This window comes from Asparagus officinalis, chromosome 7, assembly GCF_001876935.1.
Source record: "Asparagus officinalis chromosome 7, Aspof.V1, whole genome shotgun sequence".
Taxonomy (NCBI): domain Eukaryota; kingdom Viridiplantae; phylum Streptophyta; class Magnoliopsida; order Asparagales; family Asparagaceae; genus Asparagus; species Asparagus officinalis.
Genome location: NC_033800.1, coordinates 146,016,852 through 146,036,913, shown reverse-complemented (window position 1 = coordinate 146,036,913; position 20,062 = coordinate 146,016,852). Strand labels below are relative to the sequence as shown.

The window sequence follows — 20,062 nt, the reverse complement described above, 5'->3', positions numbered from 1 at the left end:
AATGAGGTAGTATGCTCGTCAATCTGCACTAGTTTATATTTCACCAAAACTTAAGGCCGCGTTTAGATTTCAATGGGGTTAAGGGAAGTTAGATAAACTAGGTGAGAGAAGAGTAGACAAGGGAAGAGAGTTCTCTTCCCCTTAAATACACCACAATTTGGAGTGCGAGCTAATGGAAATTACGGTGAACAACTTCATCTTCTAAATATTCCCAAATAATGTGAATGATTCTCCTAACTTTCCTTCTCTCATATTCCACTCAATCCAAACAAGCCCTAACCGAGTCAAGATTTGCATACTTCTTAAATCTTTTCTGTATTTAGTAAAAAAGATTAGTTAAAAAGGATTGCAATTACGGATTACGGAAGGGGAAAAAAAACTCTTTTTTATACTCAGGGTTGCAATTTTCCGCGTATAATCTCTCTCTCTCTCTCTCTCTCTCTCTCTCTGTGCAAAGATGCAGTGCTTGACGAGGCTAACCATTTTCCTCTGCTGCGCATGGATCCTCACTCTCCTCTACGGCGAGATGATCGCTTACTGGATCCCTCTTTGGGCCTGCTCTTGGCCCAAACCCCCTTCTAACCCCTCGGTAATTTCCAAACCCAAATTCCCCAATTCACCAAAAACCTCACATTTGTGCGACCAATTAATAATCTTGCTCACTGCAGAGTGTTGAAGACCAAGTGAAGGTTGCTTTCATAGCTGATCCCCAGGTCAATTTCTGATGTTTTTTATGTAAATAGTATAATATTTCGGGTATTTACATATAGGGTTTCTAAAAAGTTTAAATTTTGAACCTTTTTTTTTGTTTTGTTGTGGTAGCTCATGGAGAGGACTTCTCTGGGGCTTGATCCCGAGTCCTTTGCATTGGGAGCTGCACAATTCTTTTCGGATATTTACATGAGGAGGTCTTTTGTTATGTCGATAATGCCGTTTAAGCCGGATGTGATTGTGTTCCTCGGAGATCAGTTCGATGGGGGACCGGCATTGACCGATCAAGAGTAAGGCATGATTATATTTCACTCTTAGATTTCTGTTTGAATAGAGAATTTGATGGTGATAGCGAGTTGCTTACATTTAGAATAATGGTTAAATTGGCAAGACCATTTTCAAGAGTTGCGGAAAGTTAATCACTGTTATCCAGTCTAATAAGATCACAAATTACTAAAAAGTTTAAAAACTCTGCATAAAAAGATAGAATAATGCATCTTAATGATGCTTTTGTAGTAGAATTGCTCGTCTCGGAGCCTAATCTTGGCCTTAGAGAAGAAAGTACTCCATAAATGTCATCCAGCTGTTCAACTGTTCAAGTCCAAATTTTATTTGGTTTTCTTAAGAAACAATGGTAGCTTTCGTAGAAGGTGCTCGTGGAACATACTATAATCATTCAGAAAAATCGCTGTTTATTCTATGCCAGGTTCTTGTGATGTCTAGAGTAGCATCACATATTGCTTTAATGTAAATGGCAACCACGCTTGTGATCTGTAGGCCTTTCTTATGAAATATACCTCACATGTTGTAGTATACACAACTATTAAAATCACCTCATGCTACACTTATTAGCATATCATGCCATTGATCTAAATTTTCGGCATTTTAAAAAATATTGTTCGACTTGTTATGTTTTTAATCGGACTTTGTTTCATCCTTATTTGTCACGACCCCAACTTCCGAACCTAAAAGGAATATTGGAGCCGGACTAAACTTGTGAAAAATCTTCCAAAAATATACATTCATTGAAAGACCATCAAAATAATCTCTTCATTGAACTTAAACCAACAATAAATATTCTCTATGATTCACAAAAATCAACATTAGTCCAATTAACTTGATATAAACAAATATTCCTCAATTTGAAATAAAACTCAACCTAAAAGAAAGAAATCTCATAATTACAAAACTCTCAATTCATCAATTAAACATCAAGGACTTTATTTAACCTTCACCTAGAAGATAATAACAATTTTGAATTTTATTCATTGCTCTGTTCTAAGAATTCGAAAAAATCATCAATTCCACCTAATCCCGAGTCTCTGAAAAGAATGAAAACAACACAATGAGTTCACAACTCAATAACTAGATAAATTCATACATTGAACACTGGTTTTGCAAGACTAAAATAAATTGACTTGATAAGCAAAATACTAAAATAGTAAAAAAATATGATGCAACATTTTTAAAATATATATACATGCACTGGAAATAAGCATGTCACGTCTCAATGCGGTCAACACTTCGATACTCCGGTTGACTTGGCAAATCCCACTATTATATAGCCCGTGGTCGGGACGGTGAGACCCAAACTTGGGCTCTTAGCGCTAAAATAAAAACCTCAAAGAGGCACATTGACCCCTATTTAGATGACTTACTTATCCTCAACATATATCGGTATATTGATCTGAGATGCATATACTTAAAGAAAATTAAACATAGTTTGTAAAACTAGATGCGTTATACAAAAATGCCAAAGGCTAATCAATAGTGAAATAAATCAATCACATATGCATCTCAATCTACTACTATATGAAAAGACATAACAATTGACAAAGAAAATAAGCATAGGCTTATACCAAATAACTACGTGCATTCACCCAATCAGCAATTAGTATGCGAACAACCATACAAAAGGGTATAATCCATCAAAACAAACTTACATATAAATTAAAATTACGCAACGAATAATGTACAAATTCACCACTTACAAGCTTAATGGCCACATCCTCATTAGTCTGGACAATAGTACCTGATAGGAAAGAACCCAAAAAAAATTTAAAAAACATAAAATTCAAAGTCATCAAAATCTCATCTTTTTCGATGATAACTGACCTAAATAGATCTCCCCAAACGATCTGCTGTCGATCTTCCGACCGAGCCGGAACTTATTCCCCACGCGAGGCTCCGTCAACTAGAAAACCCTAACCCATTGCCCTAACAAGATACCCCTCTTTCCCTAACTCAGTTATAAATAGATCGGCCCACATTTAGAAATCAATGAAAGAAAGAGGGGTTCTGGTGCAAAGGAGAGATTTTTGAATCTAGGGTTTTAATAAAGATGGGATTTTTAGACGAGGGAAGACTTTGATCCAATCGAGTCTATATGCTAGCATGACTTTTCTCTCTGTCTTTATCTTCCTTTTTTTACACTTTCTCTCTCTAGATCTCTCTCTCTCTGATTTTTTTTAATGTGTCTTATGAAAACACGATGCTAGGGTTTCCTACCTTTCTTTTATAAGGGCTTCCATTTACCACAAACTCCTTAACAAATTTCCATTTGCACCGAGCCCTTTAACAAACATCAATTTCCAATAACCTCTAACATAATTATATTAGATAACTTTCTTCTTACGTAAACGTCCTTTATAGCCTAATATTCATAATTAATATAACAAAACAAATAGCTCGTATAATTATTGAAGAAATTTGTAAAATGTAATACTTATAATCAAGTGAAATTCGGGTTATTACATGTTACCCCTCTTAACAAAAGTTTCGTCCTCAAAACTTCAACACGCTTGCGGGTCGATCATGTCATTTGGAAATTTTTCTTAACCCGCTCAAATGATTTATGATCATACACATTGCTATAATTACCATCAATACTCACTTAAATCTCTCTTAACCCGCTCAAATGATTTATGATCATACACATTGCTATAATTACCATCAATACTCACTTAAATCTCCTCCTATGACTTAACAATTATACCTTCCATACACATTGCTATAATTACCATCAATACTCACTTAAATCTCCTCCTATGACTTAACAATTATACCTTCTAACATTGGTCATTCAATTGTTTGCATGAATACTAAAATAATTTATAAAATTAGGCTTGTTAGCCATAAAACACTAGAAATGTTACATTACCCTCAAAAGAAGTTTTGTCCTCAAAACTTGAATATATGTAGGTCCTCAAATAGACACAAATATTTCTCTTCATCACATTTTTGTTCTTCTAAACTATTTCTTCGACTAAAAAAATTATTTTTGTACTTTTATAAAACCCACTTTTTATAGAACCTACGATAATTTTTCTCTCATTTTCATACAAACATCAAATGAGGCTAAAGTAATCCAACAAACTTCTAATGCTCAATCTTCACTTGATAGCATGTTAAATATTAGTCTATAAACTTCACAATTCATGTTTCTTGTTATGCTATTAAGATGATTCTCACAAGTCTATACATTCGTGTACTTCCTAAATAGAAATGTATAAACAAAAGATTGACTTCTAAATTTCTATCCTTAGCTTCGGACCATTCAGGGCACATAGGCTATTTTGAATTTAAACTCACCAATGTGAACAACAAAGTATTTACCATGAACCTTTTTCTAACATTGTTTCTACCTTCGGTTAATTTTCCACTGTCAATATCACAACCATGTATTGTCACAATCCTTTCGATCAAGGTAATCTGAATCCTAAAATAAGCAAACATCATTGCAGATTCGTAAATCTAAATATCAAAAACTAGCATATTTAAGTCCTCCAATATATCTTTCTTCTTAGTGATAAAAATATAAATACTAGTATTTGCCTTTGTACTCAAGAACTCTACCATTACATTCCTCCAACTGAGGTGATAATCGATATTGAAATCATAACATTTCATCACTTTGGACTATTTTTCTTCTCGTACAACGTCTCCTTCATGGTAAAAATAATTCACAAGACACTAATGATCAGTATAAGTATCATCTAGTCTGCAATTCATATGAGTTAATCTCTCAAGATCCATATGCTGCCATATTCATATTTTGTAAAGAATAATTTAAAGATCAACATATGAAAATTATTGTATACTAATAAAATCCAGTGATAATGAAATAAGTGCATAAACAAACCAGTCCTTTCACAACAAGCATTCTTGCGCTTCTCACTCTACTTAGAATAAATCACCTATTCAATGTACGTCAAAATCAATTGAAAGCTATTATCAAAGTCATAACTTAATAAGTTTTCACTATGTGCTACATGATTATGGAGGAGAAAAAAATGGTACAGCTTAATACATTTTCAGCATCTACACCATAAATCTAAGTGGGCTGGCGACAAAATTCTTACACTAGAATAATGCATCGTGTACAGTAGTAGGAAACACTCTCCAACCAAACTTCACATTCCAATTAAAATTATATCTTATATCATTGGGACTTCTGATTGTGGTCAGATCATACCTTTGCTACACCACTTTGACATTTCCACGTAAGTCACTTCCCCATGTAAATTCAAATCTAGTTCCAAATCTATTGATAATCAGAAAATTCCCTCACGATTGTCGACTGATGCTACCCAAGCTTAACTCTAAATCAAAACTAATAGGAAATCTACCAAACAATTCTAGAGATCTATTCTTCCCAGATATAACTTGCATCAGATTTGAAATATCAAATAATCTTTCAATCAAATAAATTGTCACGCCATTCATGATCATGATTCATAATAAACCTTTCAGTTTCATTTCTACATATCAAAGTTCAATAACATCTTCATACCACTAATTCATCTTCAAACTCAATTCAAATCTTCTCTAACTTATCTTCAAAAACTATTAGGATCTACAGCCTAAACTCTGATACCAATCTGTCATGACCCCAACTTTCGAACCTAAAAGAAATATTGGAGCCGGACTAAACTTGTAAAAAATCTTCCAAAAATATACATTCATTAGAAGACCATCAAAATAATCTCTTCATTGAACTTAAACCAACAATAAATATTCTCTATAATTCCCAAAAATCAATATTAGTCCAATTAACTTGATATAAACAAATATTCCTCAATTTGAAATAAAACTCAACCTAAAAGAAAGAAATCTCATAATTACAAAACTCTCAATTCATCAATTAAACATCAAAGACTTTATTTAACCTTCACCTAAAAGATAATAACAATTCTGAATTTTATTCCTTGCTCCGTTCTAAGAATTCGAAAAAAATCATCAATTCCATCTAATCCCGAGTCTCTGAAAAGAATGAAAACAACACAATGAGTTCACAACTCAATAACTAGATAAATTCATACATTGAACACTGATTTTGCAAGACTAAAATAAATTGACTTGATAAGCAAAATATTAAAATAGTAAAAAATTATGATGCAACATTTTAAAAATATATATACATATAATGGAAATAAGCAGATCACGTCTCAATACAGTCAACACTTCGATACTCCGGTTGACTTGGTAAATTCCACTATTATATAGCCTGTGGTCGAGACGGTGAGACCCAAACTTGGGCTCTTAGCGCTAAAATAAAAACCTTATAGAGGCACATTGAGCCCTATTTAGATGACTTATTTATCCTCAACATATACCGGTATATTGACCTGAGATGCATATACTTAAAGAAAATTAAACATAGTTTGTAAAACTAGATGCGTTATACAAAATGCCAAAGGCCAACCAATAGTGAAATAAATCAACCACATATACATCTCAATCTACTACTATATGAAGACATAACAATTGACAAAGAAAATAAGCATAGGCTTATACCAAATAACCACGTGCATTCACCCAATCAACAATTAGTATGCGAACAACCATACAAAAGGGTATAATCCATCAGAACAAACTTACATATAGACAATGTAATTTTATATAAAAATACGTAGCGAATAATGTACAAATTCACCACTTACAAGCTTAATGGCCACATCCTCATTAGTCTGGACATTAGAACCTGATAGGAAAGAACCCAAAAAAAAAAAATTAAAAAACATAAAATTCAAAGTCATCAAAATCTCATCTTTTTCGATGATAATTGACCTAAATAGATCTCCCCAAACGATCCGTGTGATCTTACGACGGACGGCGGACTATTCCAGCGAGCTCATCACGGAACGCCTATTTATTTGCTTATAATAAGATATCACTCTTCCCTGAACTGTATAATAGAATCGGCCCACATTTAGAAATCAATGAAAGAAAGAGGGATTCTGGTGCAAAGGAGAGATTTTTGAGTCTAGGGTTTTTAATAAAGATGGGATTTTTAGATGAGGGAAGACTTTGATCCAATCGAGTCTATGCTAGCATGACTTCTCTCTCTCTCTCTCTCTCTCTCTCTCTCTCTCTCTCTTTGTCCTTTATCTTCCTTTTTTGCACTTTCTCTCTCTAGATCTCTCTCTCTCTCTCTCTGATTTTGTTAGGATCCAAGCAACTTGAGGAACCCACCCTTAAAAGCTAACTGTTAAGGAGGAAGAACCAAGTCATTTAAATACCCCATCAAGCTTTCCATTTTACTCGATGTGGGACTTAGGCATCCCATACTATCCAAGTCCCTAACATAGCACCACCCCTGAGAGCCGACGTCCCGGCGGCTGCACTCTATGACGCTTCACTCGGCGTTGCTTTACTAGGCCTTTTCGGTCAGCTCCTACGCAGGTCAGCCCCTCCACAGGTAGCCCTTTTCGTGACGTCGACAACCAGCTCTGATACCAATTGTTAGGATCCAAGCAACTTGGGGAACCCACCCTTAAAAGCTAGCTATTAAGGGGGAAGAACCAAGTCACTTAAATACCTCATCAAGCTTCCCATTTTACTCGATGTGGGACTTAGGCATCCCATACTACCCAAGTCCCTAACAGATTTTCTTTTTTTTTAATGTGTCTTATGAAAACACGATGCTAGTGTTTCCTACCTTTCTTTTGTAAGGGCTTCTCTTTACCACAAACTCCTTAACAAAATTTCATTTCAACCGAGCTCCTTAACAAACATCAATTTCCAATAACCTCTAACATAATTATATTAGATAACTTTTTTCTTACATAAAGGTCCTTTATAGCCTAATATTCATAATTAATATAACTAAACAAATAGCTCGTATAATTATTGAAGAAATTTGTAAAATGTAATACTTATAATCAAGTGAAAATTCAGGTTATTACCTGCTACCCCTCTTAACAAAAGTTTTGTCCTCAAAACTTGAACATGCTTGCGGGTCGATCGTGTCATTTGAAATTTTCCTTAACCCGCTCAAATGATTTATGATCATACACATTGCTATAATTACCATCAATACTCACTTAAATCTCCCTTAACCCGCTCAAATGATTTATGATCATACACATTGCTATAATTACCATCAATACTCACTTAAATCTCCTCCTATGACTTAACAATTATACCTTCCATACACATTGCTATAATTACCATCAATACTCACTTAAATCTCCTCCTATGACTTAACAATTATACCTTCAAACATTGGTCAATTCAATTGTTTGCATGAATACTAAAATAATTTATAAAACTAGGCTTGTTAGACATAGAAAACTAGAAATGTTACATTATTCTAGTGTTGTTCATTTCATTGTAAGAACATATAAATCCAGAATACTAATTGGCTTAACTGGAGTGATAAATTTAGTTACATCTTGTTACTATTACATGTCGCTATCTTGATGTTGTTGAGTTAAACAGGTGGCAGGAATCATTAAGCCGCTTTAAGCATATCTTTGGTTTGAATGATGAAAGAAGAAAATCAGACGTATCAGTGTATTACCTATCTGGAAATCATGATATTGGCTATTCAAGCATCCATGCAAAATATCCTAAGGTAGTTTTTATGGAACTTTTAGATACGTTCCCTAAGATGTATTTATTTATTTTATATCAAAACAAGGCTGCTACTAATTTTCTAGAAGGATTTAGATGGTTGCATACTTGAATGCAGCAAACTGAATCTAGTTATCAACAAGCATGAATATGTTGTGTCAGTTCTCTCATGGTTGGCATTGAACTTGAGAATGACTGTGTTTGATCAAGTATATTTAGCATTCCTAGAAATCTAATGTAAGATGTTACTCAGTTAATTGGCAATAAGTATTCAAATTGAAGCTACTTTGAGCTTAAGCTGGATGAAACCCTATGAACCATGTGTGTGCTGAAATTGCCCGTCATATGTTGTTTGTGATTGGTTACATAAATTGTAACCAAAGCGTCAGTTTGAGATTGTTGGCTTCAAAGCTGAAGCATGCTCCTACTAAGTAAACTTTTGAGGCACTTACTGTGATCCAGATGAGGACAGGGATAGCTTAAAGGGTTCATCCTCACATTGTATTGAGCAGGTGCCTCAGCAATCTCTATAGGGAGGCATACCGTCTACATAACATTGTGAATTTTGACAGAAATCAGTGGGTCAAATCAAATAAGGTTACTAATGTTTAAGCAGCAGTCCTGCAGTGAAATACATCTATCTTTTAACATTGTTAACCAAAGTTGTCTTTTTTTCTTTTAGTTTATCCATATTCTGGCATGCCTCATGATTGTCAGGTTCACAGTAAACAGTTAAGGTGTAAAATACTGCATGCTTTTTTGTTTTTCTCGTGGTGACTATCAGTCCATATAGACTGTAGATCATTGCATGCACACTATATCTCAGTGGCATCAACACACTTGCATTAGTTCTAATATGGAGTGCGATGAGTATTCTGTTCTTGATGCAGTATATAAATCTTGATTAATTGTTTTTGTATTCTGGCGCTGCTTCATTCTTGAGAAGATTATTGATCTGAAATTTATTTTGTCACAGGTGCTTAGTCGCTATGAGAAAGAATTTGGACCTAGAAACTATCATTTCTCTGCTGGAACAGTGGAGTTTGTTGTCGTCGACGCTCAGACTTTGGATGGTAGGTAGTATAGATATATGAGATATTTACATATAATCTTTTTATCTTTGCACTTTTTGGGGAGAACTCTTGGTAAATCTTTTTGCACATGGAAGGAAAGACTTTTTTGTTAAACTCAAACAAAGAACCAGCAAAACCCAGATAACAATAGGCCCCAGGAGTAAAAGAAATTTTACTGCAGATTGATAACAAAATATTCAGTCTTTAAAAGAATCTACCAATTCAGACCATTTGGAAGTCTAATAAAGATGCTGAAAAGCTTATCGTTATGTAAAGAGAGACAAAATGTATTGATGAGTTAGGGTAACTGTATCTAAATTTAAGATCTTTCTTCATTTGATTATGCAAGCTAAAGGCGAATGAGTATTGAACATGCAGGGTCTACACAAGGAGCAGAAACATCCTTGTCTTGGGAATTTATCAAAAATATTTCAAAAGGTATTTGTGTTTATACCTGAATAAGTATTTTATTATTTCATGAACTTTTCTTACTATCTTGTTGCTCGTTTAGTTAATCCATCAAAACCTAGGGTATTATTGACACATATCCCGCTGTATCATGCTGATGAGACACCTTGTGGCCCTTATCGCTCATCCCCTATTATCAACCAGGTATCCTTTGCTTTTTAGCCATAAAGTTCTCTGTACTGTCATATTTTTCAATTTCTACGAGCTTGATGCTTTTGTTTTCTTTTTAATTATATGTTATTAAACTAGATGGCCGTAACGTTTCATCTGTTCAACATACTGTACAAGTCTCATATGTTTCTTTGCTACATTTTCCTTACGCTAAAATTCAATTAATGAGTTACTGCAATAACTATACATACCCATCAGAAAGGAAGTGATTGATTATTTCCCTTTTTTAAATTCAGAGGGTTTTATATTCTGATCCTGATCATGAGATAAGGTAAGACCTTAATATCTTATTGCTCATATTGCTGCAAAAAGGAGTTAACGTATTATTCTAAGCTGTTTCAGGCTTTCAGTTAATTTGAATCCTTTACTTCATGCAGTTATCAGAATTATCTCAGCAAGGAAACTTCAAGTCGCTTATTGGACTCCATCAGGCCTGTAAATTTCTATCATCTGGTGTAGGGTACTCTTTTATTTTTTTCCCCTGCATATATCTATAAATGCATCACCATTTACGCTTGGATGTGGTGCAGATACTTGTCGTATCTGGTCATGATCATGATCAATGTACTGTGACCCACACAACACCTTCTGGCCCTGTAACAGAGGTAAGATCATACACTTTTTTCTGCTTTTGCTCCATAATTTGCTTCTAATATGAGTTATGCAGCACACTGTAGGGACTGTTAGCTGGCAGCAGGGAAACCTGTATCCATCATTCATGCTCCTTACTGCAACTACTTCTTCAAACACAACCAACTCTAAAGATTTGATTTCTACTCAACAGTGTTTTCTGCCAATGCAAACCCACATCTATATCTGGTACTTATAAGAATTATTTGCTGTTAGACCCTGTGTATTATTAGCCAATTGCGGATAGGCCCCTTGTTGTTCTATTGTTGCCGATAGATGCCCGGAGTGAAATTTTGTGACTCTTGTACCGTCAGAGAGAGAATTTTGTTTCCTGACAAATAGACCTCCTGAGGGTAAAACTGCCAAAAGGTTATTTAACAGGGTGGGGGGTGGGGTGGTCTTTCTGCGATAATAGAACTTCATGAGGTCTATCTCCAGTTGGGCAATACTACGGGTGTATATTCGCAATTAACCCCATTTCTAACCCTTGAATGGTCCTCTCGTGCTACATTCTCAGTTACTTCCTAATGTTTATGCTTTTTATTGGGGTTACTAATGTCAGGTACCTAGGTCAATTTATTATGACTCTTGTTTTGCTCGTCATTTGGCCAACAAATGGTTTTGGATGTTGGAACTGGTTGAGCGAATGCATGAATTCTATCAGATCGATTCGAAGGAACTTGGTAGTTTCATCCAAAGAGAAGGATGACGAGGATTGTGAATATGAGATGATTTGGGATGCAGAGGGATCAGCGCATTTAGTTAGGAGGCCAACACCGAAGGGCCCAATTGCAAAGTCCGATTTAGGACCAACAGGAAGGTGTGTTCTTAATTATATTCAATAGGGTTAATTGAGGATAGACCCCCTGTACTTCTATTGTTGCAGATAGACCCCTTGAGTGTAATTTTTATTTACTCTTTTACCCTTGGGATGTCCATCTGTTAAAAAAGCAGGTAAAAGAGTTAAAAAATTTCAATCAGGGGGTCTCGGCAGTTAACCCATATCCAATAACCTATAGATAGCGACTTTTTCATATGTCAAGCTGCTCTACCTAGGTTATTCTTCATATGGTCATGAATTCATATGCTGATTGAGAGTAAACACTTGTCATTATTATTATTTCTTTCTTTATAGGGGTACTGTCACCATTAGGCAAACAGCAAAGAAAACGGTTGTTGAGGAACCAGAATCATCGGTTTCTTTGGATATCAACACTGCCAAAGTTCCTCGGTTAAACAAATCAAAGGCAAGGAGATTTATTGGAAGACTGATTAGGGTATTTCAGTTGCTCACCGTGATTGCTGCTGTAAATGTTCCTCTTTATATGATGATGTTGTTCAAGGATTGGATTGACCGATAATGGAGAGCCAGGACAAATTGTGGCTTGAAACGAGACGATGAGAATATTTGTTCATAATTATTGTGCACTGTAGTTTGTTTCTGATTTTTTTTATTGCATTGAATCAATGATGTTCATGGGAGACTAAAGTGAGGGTGTCACAATCACCCCATCTTACAAAGACGACGTACTTGTTGTCATGACATGATAATTGGCACATCCCGGTGTCGTTTCCAGGCGATGTGGACTCTAGAGGTGGCTCCTATAGGCTCTAAAGGTGACTCCCATCGTATCCATGCGGTGTAGCACTTAGCTCCATATTTTCGACTGACTAACTGCTCTGATATCATTTATCACGGCTCAAGCCCATGGGCCTGTTGGCGCGTGCAAGCCGTGAGTCCACGGGAGAGCAACTCGTGGGTTGGCTAAATTCACAGCCAAATTGTTATCACTAGTTGTTCTTGGACCTTAGGCTTCTCTGTTTAAGTCACTAACATTTCTTCACACTAATTCATGTGGGACTAACGTGGGGGTGTCACATTACCTACGCCTTCTTTACCCTCCAATCATTAAAACTCAATATCATTCTCCTCTTCCTTTCTCAGATCTAATATCAAACGTTCTACTTGAAGCATTAGGAGGGAGTGAAGGAGAGGGGAGAGAGAGAGAGGAAAAAAAAGAGAAATGAAGAGAAAGAGGGCAAAGAAGAGAGAAACTAAAGAAGTTAAGAAGATGTGAGCTTAAAGAAAGAGGGAAAGAAGGAAGTAATAGGAAGGATATGGGAAAAGAGGGAGAAAGAGAGAGAGAGAGAGAGAGGAGGGAAGGATGAGGATCGGATGAGAAAAGAATGGATAAGACGGTGGGAAGGAAGAGGGAGGAGATGGTTGGGGTTTGCGGGGTAGATCCAAAAATATGAGAAAGTTAGAAATTGAGGGGGTAAATCCGAAAATATGGGAGATTAAAGGGTCTATATACAAAATATACTCAATATTTCCCTTAAAAATTATCTTTGACACCGAAAAAACCTATTTGTCATTGTATTTATCACCTTTTAGACTAAACCGTCGTCGGCGTTACTTTTTAGACTAAACTTAAAAATGGGTGCCACTTTTAAGGCTAAATCGGTATTTTAGCCTTACTTTAGATATTCGGAGTGGAGGCAGTGAGAGAGAGAGCAACATATTTGGGGAGGAACAGTGTAAGGGTAAAGATGAGATTTTCATATTTTCCCCAATGTCTTGGCATAGTGTAAATGGGCTAAATCACAAATGTTACATGTATTTGGGGCTTCCACATATTAGAACTAATACAGGGGGTTTCTGACTTGAGCTTTGTTTTTTTGGGAATGTTACAATTTTTCCATTAATAAATGTAATAAGGGTCTGTTTGGTTATTTCCTAAAAAACCAAAAAATAGAAATAAAAACCAAGAAATCTTAAAAAGTACAAGTTCACACATTTTCATCCCTAAAACTCACCAACAACATCTAATAAAATATTATTTTTATCCAACAACTCATCCACCACATCTAATAAAATATTATTTTCATCCACAACATCACTCTACTCATCTCATCTCATATTTAAAAATCACTCACATCATCCAATAAGATTGTGACAACTCACCTCATCTAATTAATATTTCATTTCTTTGTTTTCCTCCCCAAAAGCTAGGAAAACAATTTCCTTAAATGTGGGTCACATCATCCAATAATATAATGACAACTCATCTCATCTCATCTATTTTCTTATTTTTAAGAAATAACCAAACAAAAGAACACAACCTAATACAAGAAATATGTTTCTTATAATTCATTTTCTTATTTTTTCCGCCAACCAAACAACATCAAAACAAGTTTTCTTAAAAAATCACTCACATCATCCTATAATAAGGTGACAACTCATCTCATCTCATCTCCATTTCTTTGATTTCCTTCTTTTTTAGCCAACCAAACAATCCCAAAACCTATTTTTCTTAGAAATAGGTTTCCTTTTCTTTGATTTTCCTCTTTTTTTAGGCAAACAAACAGCCCCTAAATAGATTTCTCCATGACTATAGTATCCCATGATAAATAGTGCTCTTTTAAATATATATAAATATCTATTATTATCGTCCCCATCTCCCACAAACTTAAAGTCAGTCTGTCATATTTCCCTTGAATTTACTTTATTATTATATCTTCTCGACTCTATTTTCAACACTGTTCCCCTTTTCTTCGCTCCGTCCCATTCCCTTGTGCTGTTTCCGATCGAGACAGAGCTTAATCAGAATCAGAGAGAATCGACCGATTGATCGATCTCGATCAGGATTAGGGCCATGGAGACTCCTCCAGTGTTCCAAGAGGCGCCGAGATGCGACGTCTGCAGTTGCACTTTCAGCGCTTTCAGGCGTCGGGTACATCTCTCTTTTTACCCTAAATTAGCTCAAATTATTTTCATAATCGAAGAACAAAGCTACCTGTTTGTGGATCCAGACAGTTTCATTTACTAGATCTGCGAAAAAAAGGTGCAATCTTTTTGGTTTCTGCGTGTCCCATAGTTTAAATTTTGGATTTTGTCTTCTTTGATCAATGAAAGGACCCAAATTGACAGATTGCTCGACCGCAGAGAGCCCTGCAGCGCTACAGAAACTCGCAAACGGAAACAATTGATTTTAAGTAGTTGAAAGGTCTGCAGATTAGGATGAATTCCTTGTAAATGGAACGATTTTATCTGTTTAGTCTTCGAACTTGGAAATTAATGGGAAAACAAGATATCTAGTGTGATCCGGTTTGTGGTTAAAACTGGATAGGTACCTTATAGAACTTGTTTATGACTGAAATTCGAGAAATAATGCCCCTTCTGCTATTAGATGCATAAATAATGTGCCTTTGGTTCTGTTCCACTATCCACATAACCATTATGTTAGTCGAGGATTCTCTTTGGTGCTCAACTCAACATCTTATACCAGTAAGCTTATATTGGTCTTGATTTCTGATGTCTGAGGTCAATATCAGATGCTGAAACAGTAGCTAGCACAACTTTTGTTGCTTATGTTGGTGAGCACGATGCAGCTGAGTGCGAAACCTTTGTCTTCTTGATTCACGCAGAGAAAGGCATGGATAATCATTGCTTTTCTGTATTTAGGGACATCGGACCATTTAACTAAGCTGTTGGTTAGATCTTTCCACAGTAAATACTGTTTGCATCTCCGTTTTCTCTCTCCATATTGTTTTATTTTTCCAACAAATGGATGTTCCTATGCCTAGGCATGCACTTTCGGAGGCAATGTTCTGTTGCCAAAACTATGGAAGCAAGCAACTCCAACTATGTTTTACTGTATTTTACCGGATAGCATTAGAAGGGTCCAGTTGATGCCTTAACCAGGATCAGGCTTTTGAGCATCTCCAAACGCTTTAGACTTGTTTAAAAAAAATATGCATTAAGACCTATTTGTTATCTTTCTTCAGCATTGTTTAATCTTCAATAAGAGAGAGCTATAAGTTTTATCAAATTGGAGAGTAAATTTTTTGTTGTATTGATCTTGTAATACAATACAGTATATAGACTATACAAGGGCTCAAGTGGGTCAATAGTGTGCCTATACACCCATACACATATATACTATCTTAACACCCCCCTCAAACTTACGGTGGATCAAACACCGAAAGTTTGGACAAGAAATATTGTAGCTGAGTAGTAGTTTGTGCCTTAGTGAACATTGTCTCCGAGCTGATCTTTGGAAGGTATGTAAAGAAGAGAGATACTATGAGTACTATAATCTTGCCGAACAATATGTTAGTCCACTTCAATGTATTTAGTATGCTCATGAAACACTGGATTGCAAGCAATTTGAATAGCACTTGTATTGTCACAATAAAGAGGAATGGGAGAAGGAACAAAAACACTGAGATCCAGAAGAAGTTGGCTGAGCCAATGAATCTCAAGAGTATTATCAGCCATAGCACGATATTCTGCTTCAGTGCTAGATCGTGAAACAGTGTTTGGCATTTGGTATGCTAAGAAAGAAGAGATGAACTAAAAAAGATACAATAGTCAGTAGTTGATCATCTAGTCATCAACCCAACCAGCTCAGTGTATGCCTGTAGCATTAAGGAAGAATCAGAGGGAAATAATAAAGATCGAGTGATAGTACCTTGAAGGTAGAGAAGAAGTCGGATCATTGCAGCATAGTGAACAGTTATCGGTGTGGTCATAAACTGACTAAGAATGTGTACAATATAAGATATATCCGAACAAGTAGCAGACAAATAGATCGAGGCACCCACACGTTCATGATATCGAGTGAGGTTTGGTAAAAGATCACTATTAGATTGACGAAACTTTAAATAAAACTCCATGGGTTGTAACAGAAATAGATGCAACAAGCAACGCGTTTGCGATAGTAGCGCGCTCAATCATATCTGAAATATACTTTTGTTAAGACAGAATATAGCCACGAGGAGAGTATGCAACCTCAATCCTAAGAAAGTAGCGTAAACGCCCAAGATCCTTAATCTCAAACTGACTTTGAAGATGTCGCTTGAGATTTTGGATAGTAGAAATATTATCCCAGTAATAATCATATCATCAACATACAAGAGAAGAATGACCTGACCTTGAGACGAAGTATGGTAAAACATTGTATAATCCGCTGAGCTCTCCGTAATTCCAATGGAGAGACTAGATTACTAAAAGCACTCAAATCAAGCTCTAGGGGCTTGTTTGAGGCCGTAGAGAGCACGTAGAAGATGACACAAGAGGGAGGAGCATCAACCCCGGATGGTGGTTGCATGTAAACGGTCTCAATAAGTTCACCATTGAGAAATACATTCTTCACATCCATTTGATGTAAATCCCAGCTTCTAGTAGCCACAACAGCAATAAGTATAAAATAGATGTGATTTTGGCTAGTGGGGCAACAATCTCCTCATAATCAATACAATACCGGGCAACAAGACGTGCTTTGTGACGCTCAACAGAACCGTCTGATTTGTTTTGATTTTGAATATCCACTAACAACTGATTGGTCTGGTATCATGAGACAGAGGAACAAGATTCAAAGTATGGTTACGCTGAAGGGCATGTAGTTCTTCTTGTATAGCTTGTTGCCATTTCGGATATTTAACTGCCTCAGAATAAGATCATGGTTCCTGTAAAGAATGTATAGCATTAAGAAAGGATACAAATAAGGTGAATAAAAATTGGTTAAACAAGAGTATCTCGGAGGTGGGTGGTGGTTTTGAGGAGGATTGCGTTGTGGTGGGGGTGAGAGTGGCGGTAGTGGTGGTAGTATTGTTGTTGTTTGCAGTACAACAGTCGGCGAATCGAAAGTAGGACTCTAGGAGTATTCATGTCCGTAGTATCAGTTGAATTCACTTCATGAAGGGGTGTAAGTGACTTAGGAGATGAGGATGGAACAAGAGTGTACAATGGTATTGGCAATGTCGATGTGGATGTAGATGAGTTAAGAAAAGATAAATCCAACTCGTTGTTTGATGAGTAGCAGTACAAGTTCTCAAAAAAAAAAGACGTGACGGGAGATTGAATTCTTCTACTATTGGGATCATAAGATCTATACCTTTTGTGACATAAACTATATCCTAACAAGATGCATCGAACGAAGCGAGGTGACAACTTATCTTGTTCATTTTACGGAAGGACAAAACAAACATAGAGAAAAACTTGTATCTTGGAATATTAAACTGAGTTTTGTGTAGTCGAGAGTATAGACATGTGTCTGTGAATAAGGATGAAGGATGATAGGTTAATATTGATCAACAAGATAGCGTTTAGAAGGGCTTCAGCCCAAAAAGATTAAGGAACATGTGCAGTGAGTATAAGAGCACGTGTTGTTTCAAGAATATGACGATGTTTGCACTCAGTAACACCATTTTGTTCTGTCGTGTGAGGACAAGATTGCTGGGCAATAGTTCCATGTGAATTAAGGAGATTTTTCATAGATGAGGAAACATACTCGCATGCATTATCAGATCGAAAGACTTTAATTCTCTTATTAAATTGAGTGTAAATCATATTAGTAAAGTCTTTGTATATATCAAAAAATTATGCACGTAATTTCAAGAGATAAACCCAAGTATATCTAGAAAAATCATCAATAAAGCTCACATAATATATGTAACCAGACATGGATTCAAGGGGGCAGGACCCAAGTATCAGAGTGTGCTAAATCAAATGGTTTAATAGAAATATTGTCATTAGTCACAAAAGGTAAAGCAGACTGTTTTGCAATACGACAATCACTGTAATTATTTTGTGCGTGGAATGAAAAGATCCTAAGACTCCTGACTTGACTAAAGTTTTCAGATGATATATTGAGAGATGTCCTAACTGATGATGTCAGAGAGCAGAGATAGAGTAATTGGACCTAATAGTTGAGAGGAGTGTGAAGCTGGTCCAAAGGATACGATCCGTCCACTCTATGACATGTCCTAATCTGCTGGCCGTTGCGAGAATCCTGCACAACACATGATTTTAAATCAAATAAAATAATACATCTAGAATTAGGTAATTGGCTAATAGAAATGAGATTCATAGAGTTTAGGAACACATAAAACATATATATAGTAAGGTAAGAGAAGATGATGTAATGTCACCCCACTGAGTTACTGCAAGTTACTGCAAGAGGAGAATTGTTAGCGGTATGTATGAATGAAGATGTAATACGAGTGCAGTTTTGAATTATAGAATGATGAGGGGTCATGTATTGTGAGACACTTGAATTAAATATCCAAGGAGTTGAGTTACTAGAAGTAGCAGTAAGAGCAACAATGTTAGAACTCGAATGAGTTTCAGTCATACCAAGATTCTACACAACAAGACTGGCAACAACAGACATCTGAGCCATGGAAAGAGAGCTGGAAGCAATAGTATTCTAAGAATCAACTATACTTTGAGGACGATATGGAGCCTTCATAGGATAATTTCTCAGCCAGTGTCCCCAAAGCTTACAATTGGGACGTGGACCCGGAGGTGGAGATGGGCAATCTCGCATCTAGTGTCCCGTCCCTCAAGCTTGCAGTGGCGACAAACTCCAGAAGAAGTACCCTGAAGAAGTACCCTGCTGAAGTCGCTGAGTATGAAAATTATCACGATCCTTTCGATACTGTCCCTGGTTTGAGTTCTAAACTCGAGATTGGATAGCAAGTACCGTAGCGGTAGGAGAGGGAGTAGCTTTCAGTAGACGAAGACGCGCCTCCTTAGAAATAAATTTTGCAATAGCATCTATGAGTCGCGAAAGTGGAGATCTATGAAGTATATGAGCCCTCAGTGACTCAAATTTAGGATGCAATCGCGTCACAAAGTGATATAGATGTTGACGATTATGCTAAGCCGCATAATCTCAAGTAAAGTTAGGTAATAACACTGGAACAATCACCTCCAACAGTTTGAGTTATTCCTAATAGTTAGAAAGAAAGAGAATAGAACTCCTAAATAGGCCGATCATCCTGGAGAACTGGTTGTAATTGATATTCTCTGGCAGCTCCAACTTGCAGGAACATGCGAGATAGTGTGGTCCACTGTTTGCGTGAAGTAGAGAGACTATTAATAGATAGTCGAATAGTACCATATACGAATTGCATAATATATGTCATAATCTGCTGATCCGTATGGTTTCACTGCTGATATGTAGGCTCGTTAGTAGCATTAGTAGGCCCATATTTAATAACTGAATCAGTTGAAGAACTCAATCCAGATGATGCAATAATCAGAGAGGCCTAGTGAGAACATGAAAGAGAACCATCAGTATATCCCCATAACGCAAAAGCATGGAGATTATACTGAATGGTTAATGCTCATGTCGTGTAATTTT

The 20,062-nt window shown here is 36.2% G+C and overlaps 2 protein-coding genes across 4 annotated transcripts in view; both read left to right on the top strand.

Moving 5' to 3' along the window:
- Positions 401–12,374, top strand: LOC109850326 (uncharacterized protein C630.12). Of its 3 annotated transcripts, XM_020420327.1 has the most exons (13): positions 404–589; positions 669–713; positions 823–1,001; positions 8,434–8,569; positions 9,545–9,641; positions 10,020–10,079; positions 10,153–10,253; positions 10,517–10,551; positions 10,658–10,715; positions 10,811–10,885; positions 10,948–11,099; positions 11,473–11,730; positions 12,046–12,374. In XM_020420327.1, exons 1-13 carry the CDS (start codon positions 458–460, stop codon positions 12,269–12,271), a joined length of 1,554 nt encoding a protein of 517 aa, XP_020275916.1. In that variant the 5' UTR covers positions 404–457; the 3' UTR covers positions 12,272–12,374. The 3 variants fall into 3 exon arrangements, with proteins under 3 accessions (XP_020275917.1, XP_020275918.1, XP_020275916.1); XM_020420328.1 differs by lacking the exon at positions 10,517–10,551 and having other exon boundaries at positions 401–589; positions 10,658–10,735; XM_020420329.1 differs by lacking the exon at positions 10,517–10,551 and having other exon boundaries at positions 402–589; positions 10,658–10,711.
- LOC109850016 (vacuolar protein sorting-associated protein 27) overlaps positions 14,374–20,062 on the top strand; it is an 11,974-nt gene continuing 6,285 nt past the window's right edge. The window contains exon 1 of the mRNA XM_020419911.1: positions 14,374–14,644. Within this exon, the coding sequence (XP_020275500.1) occupies positions 14,567–14,644 (78 nt within the window). The 5' untranslated portion in view covers positions 14,374–14,566. The remainder of the gene's footprint in view (positions 14,645–20,062) is intronic.

Excerpts from the sequence above, each read along its gene's own strand:
- LOC109850326 (XM_020420327.1), top strand. The coding sequence starts at position 458 with ATGCAGTGCTTGACGAGGCTAACCATTTTCCTCTGCTGCGCATGGATC. Across the intron at positions 10,552-10,657 it reads GATCCTGATCATGAGATAAG|TTATCAGAATTATCTCAGCA; the intron begins GTAAGACCTTAA and ends TACTTCATGCAG. Across the intron at positions 10,716-10,810 it reads TATTGGACTCCATCAGGCCT|ATACTTGTCGTATCTGGTCA; the intron begins GTAAATTTCTAT and ends GATGTGGTGCAG.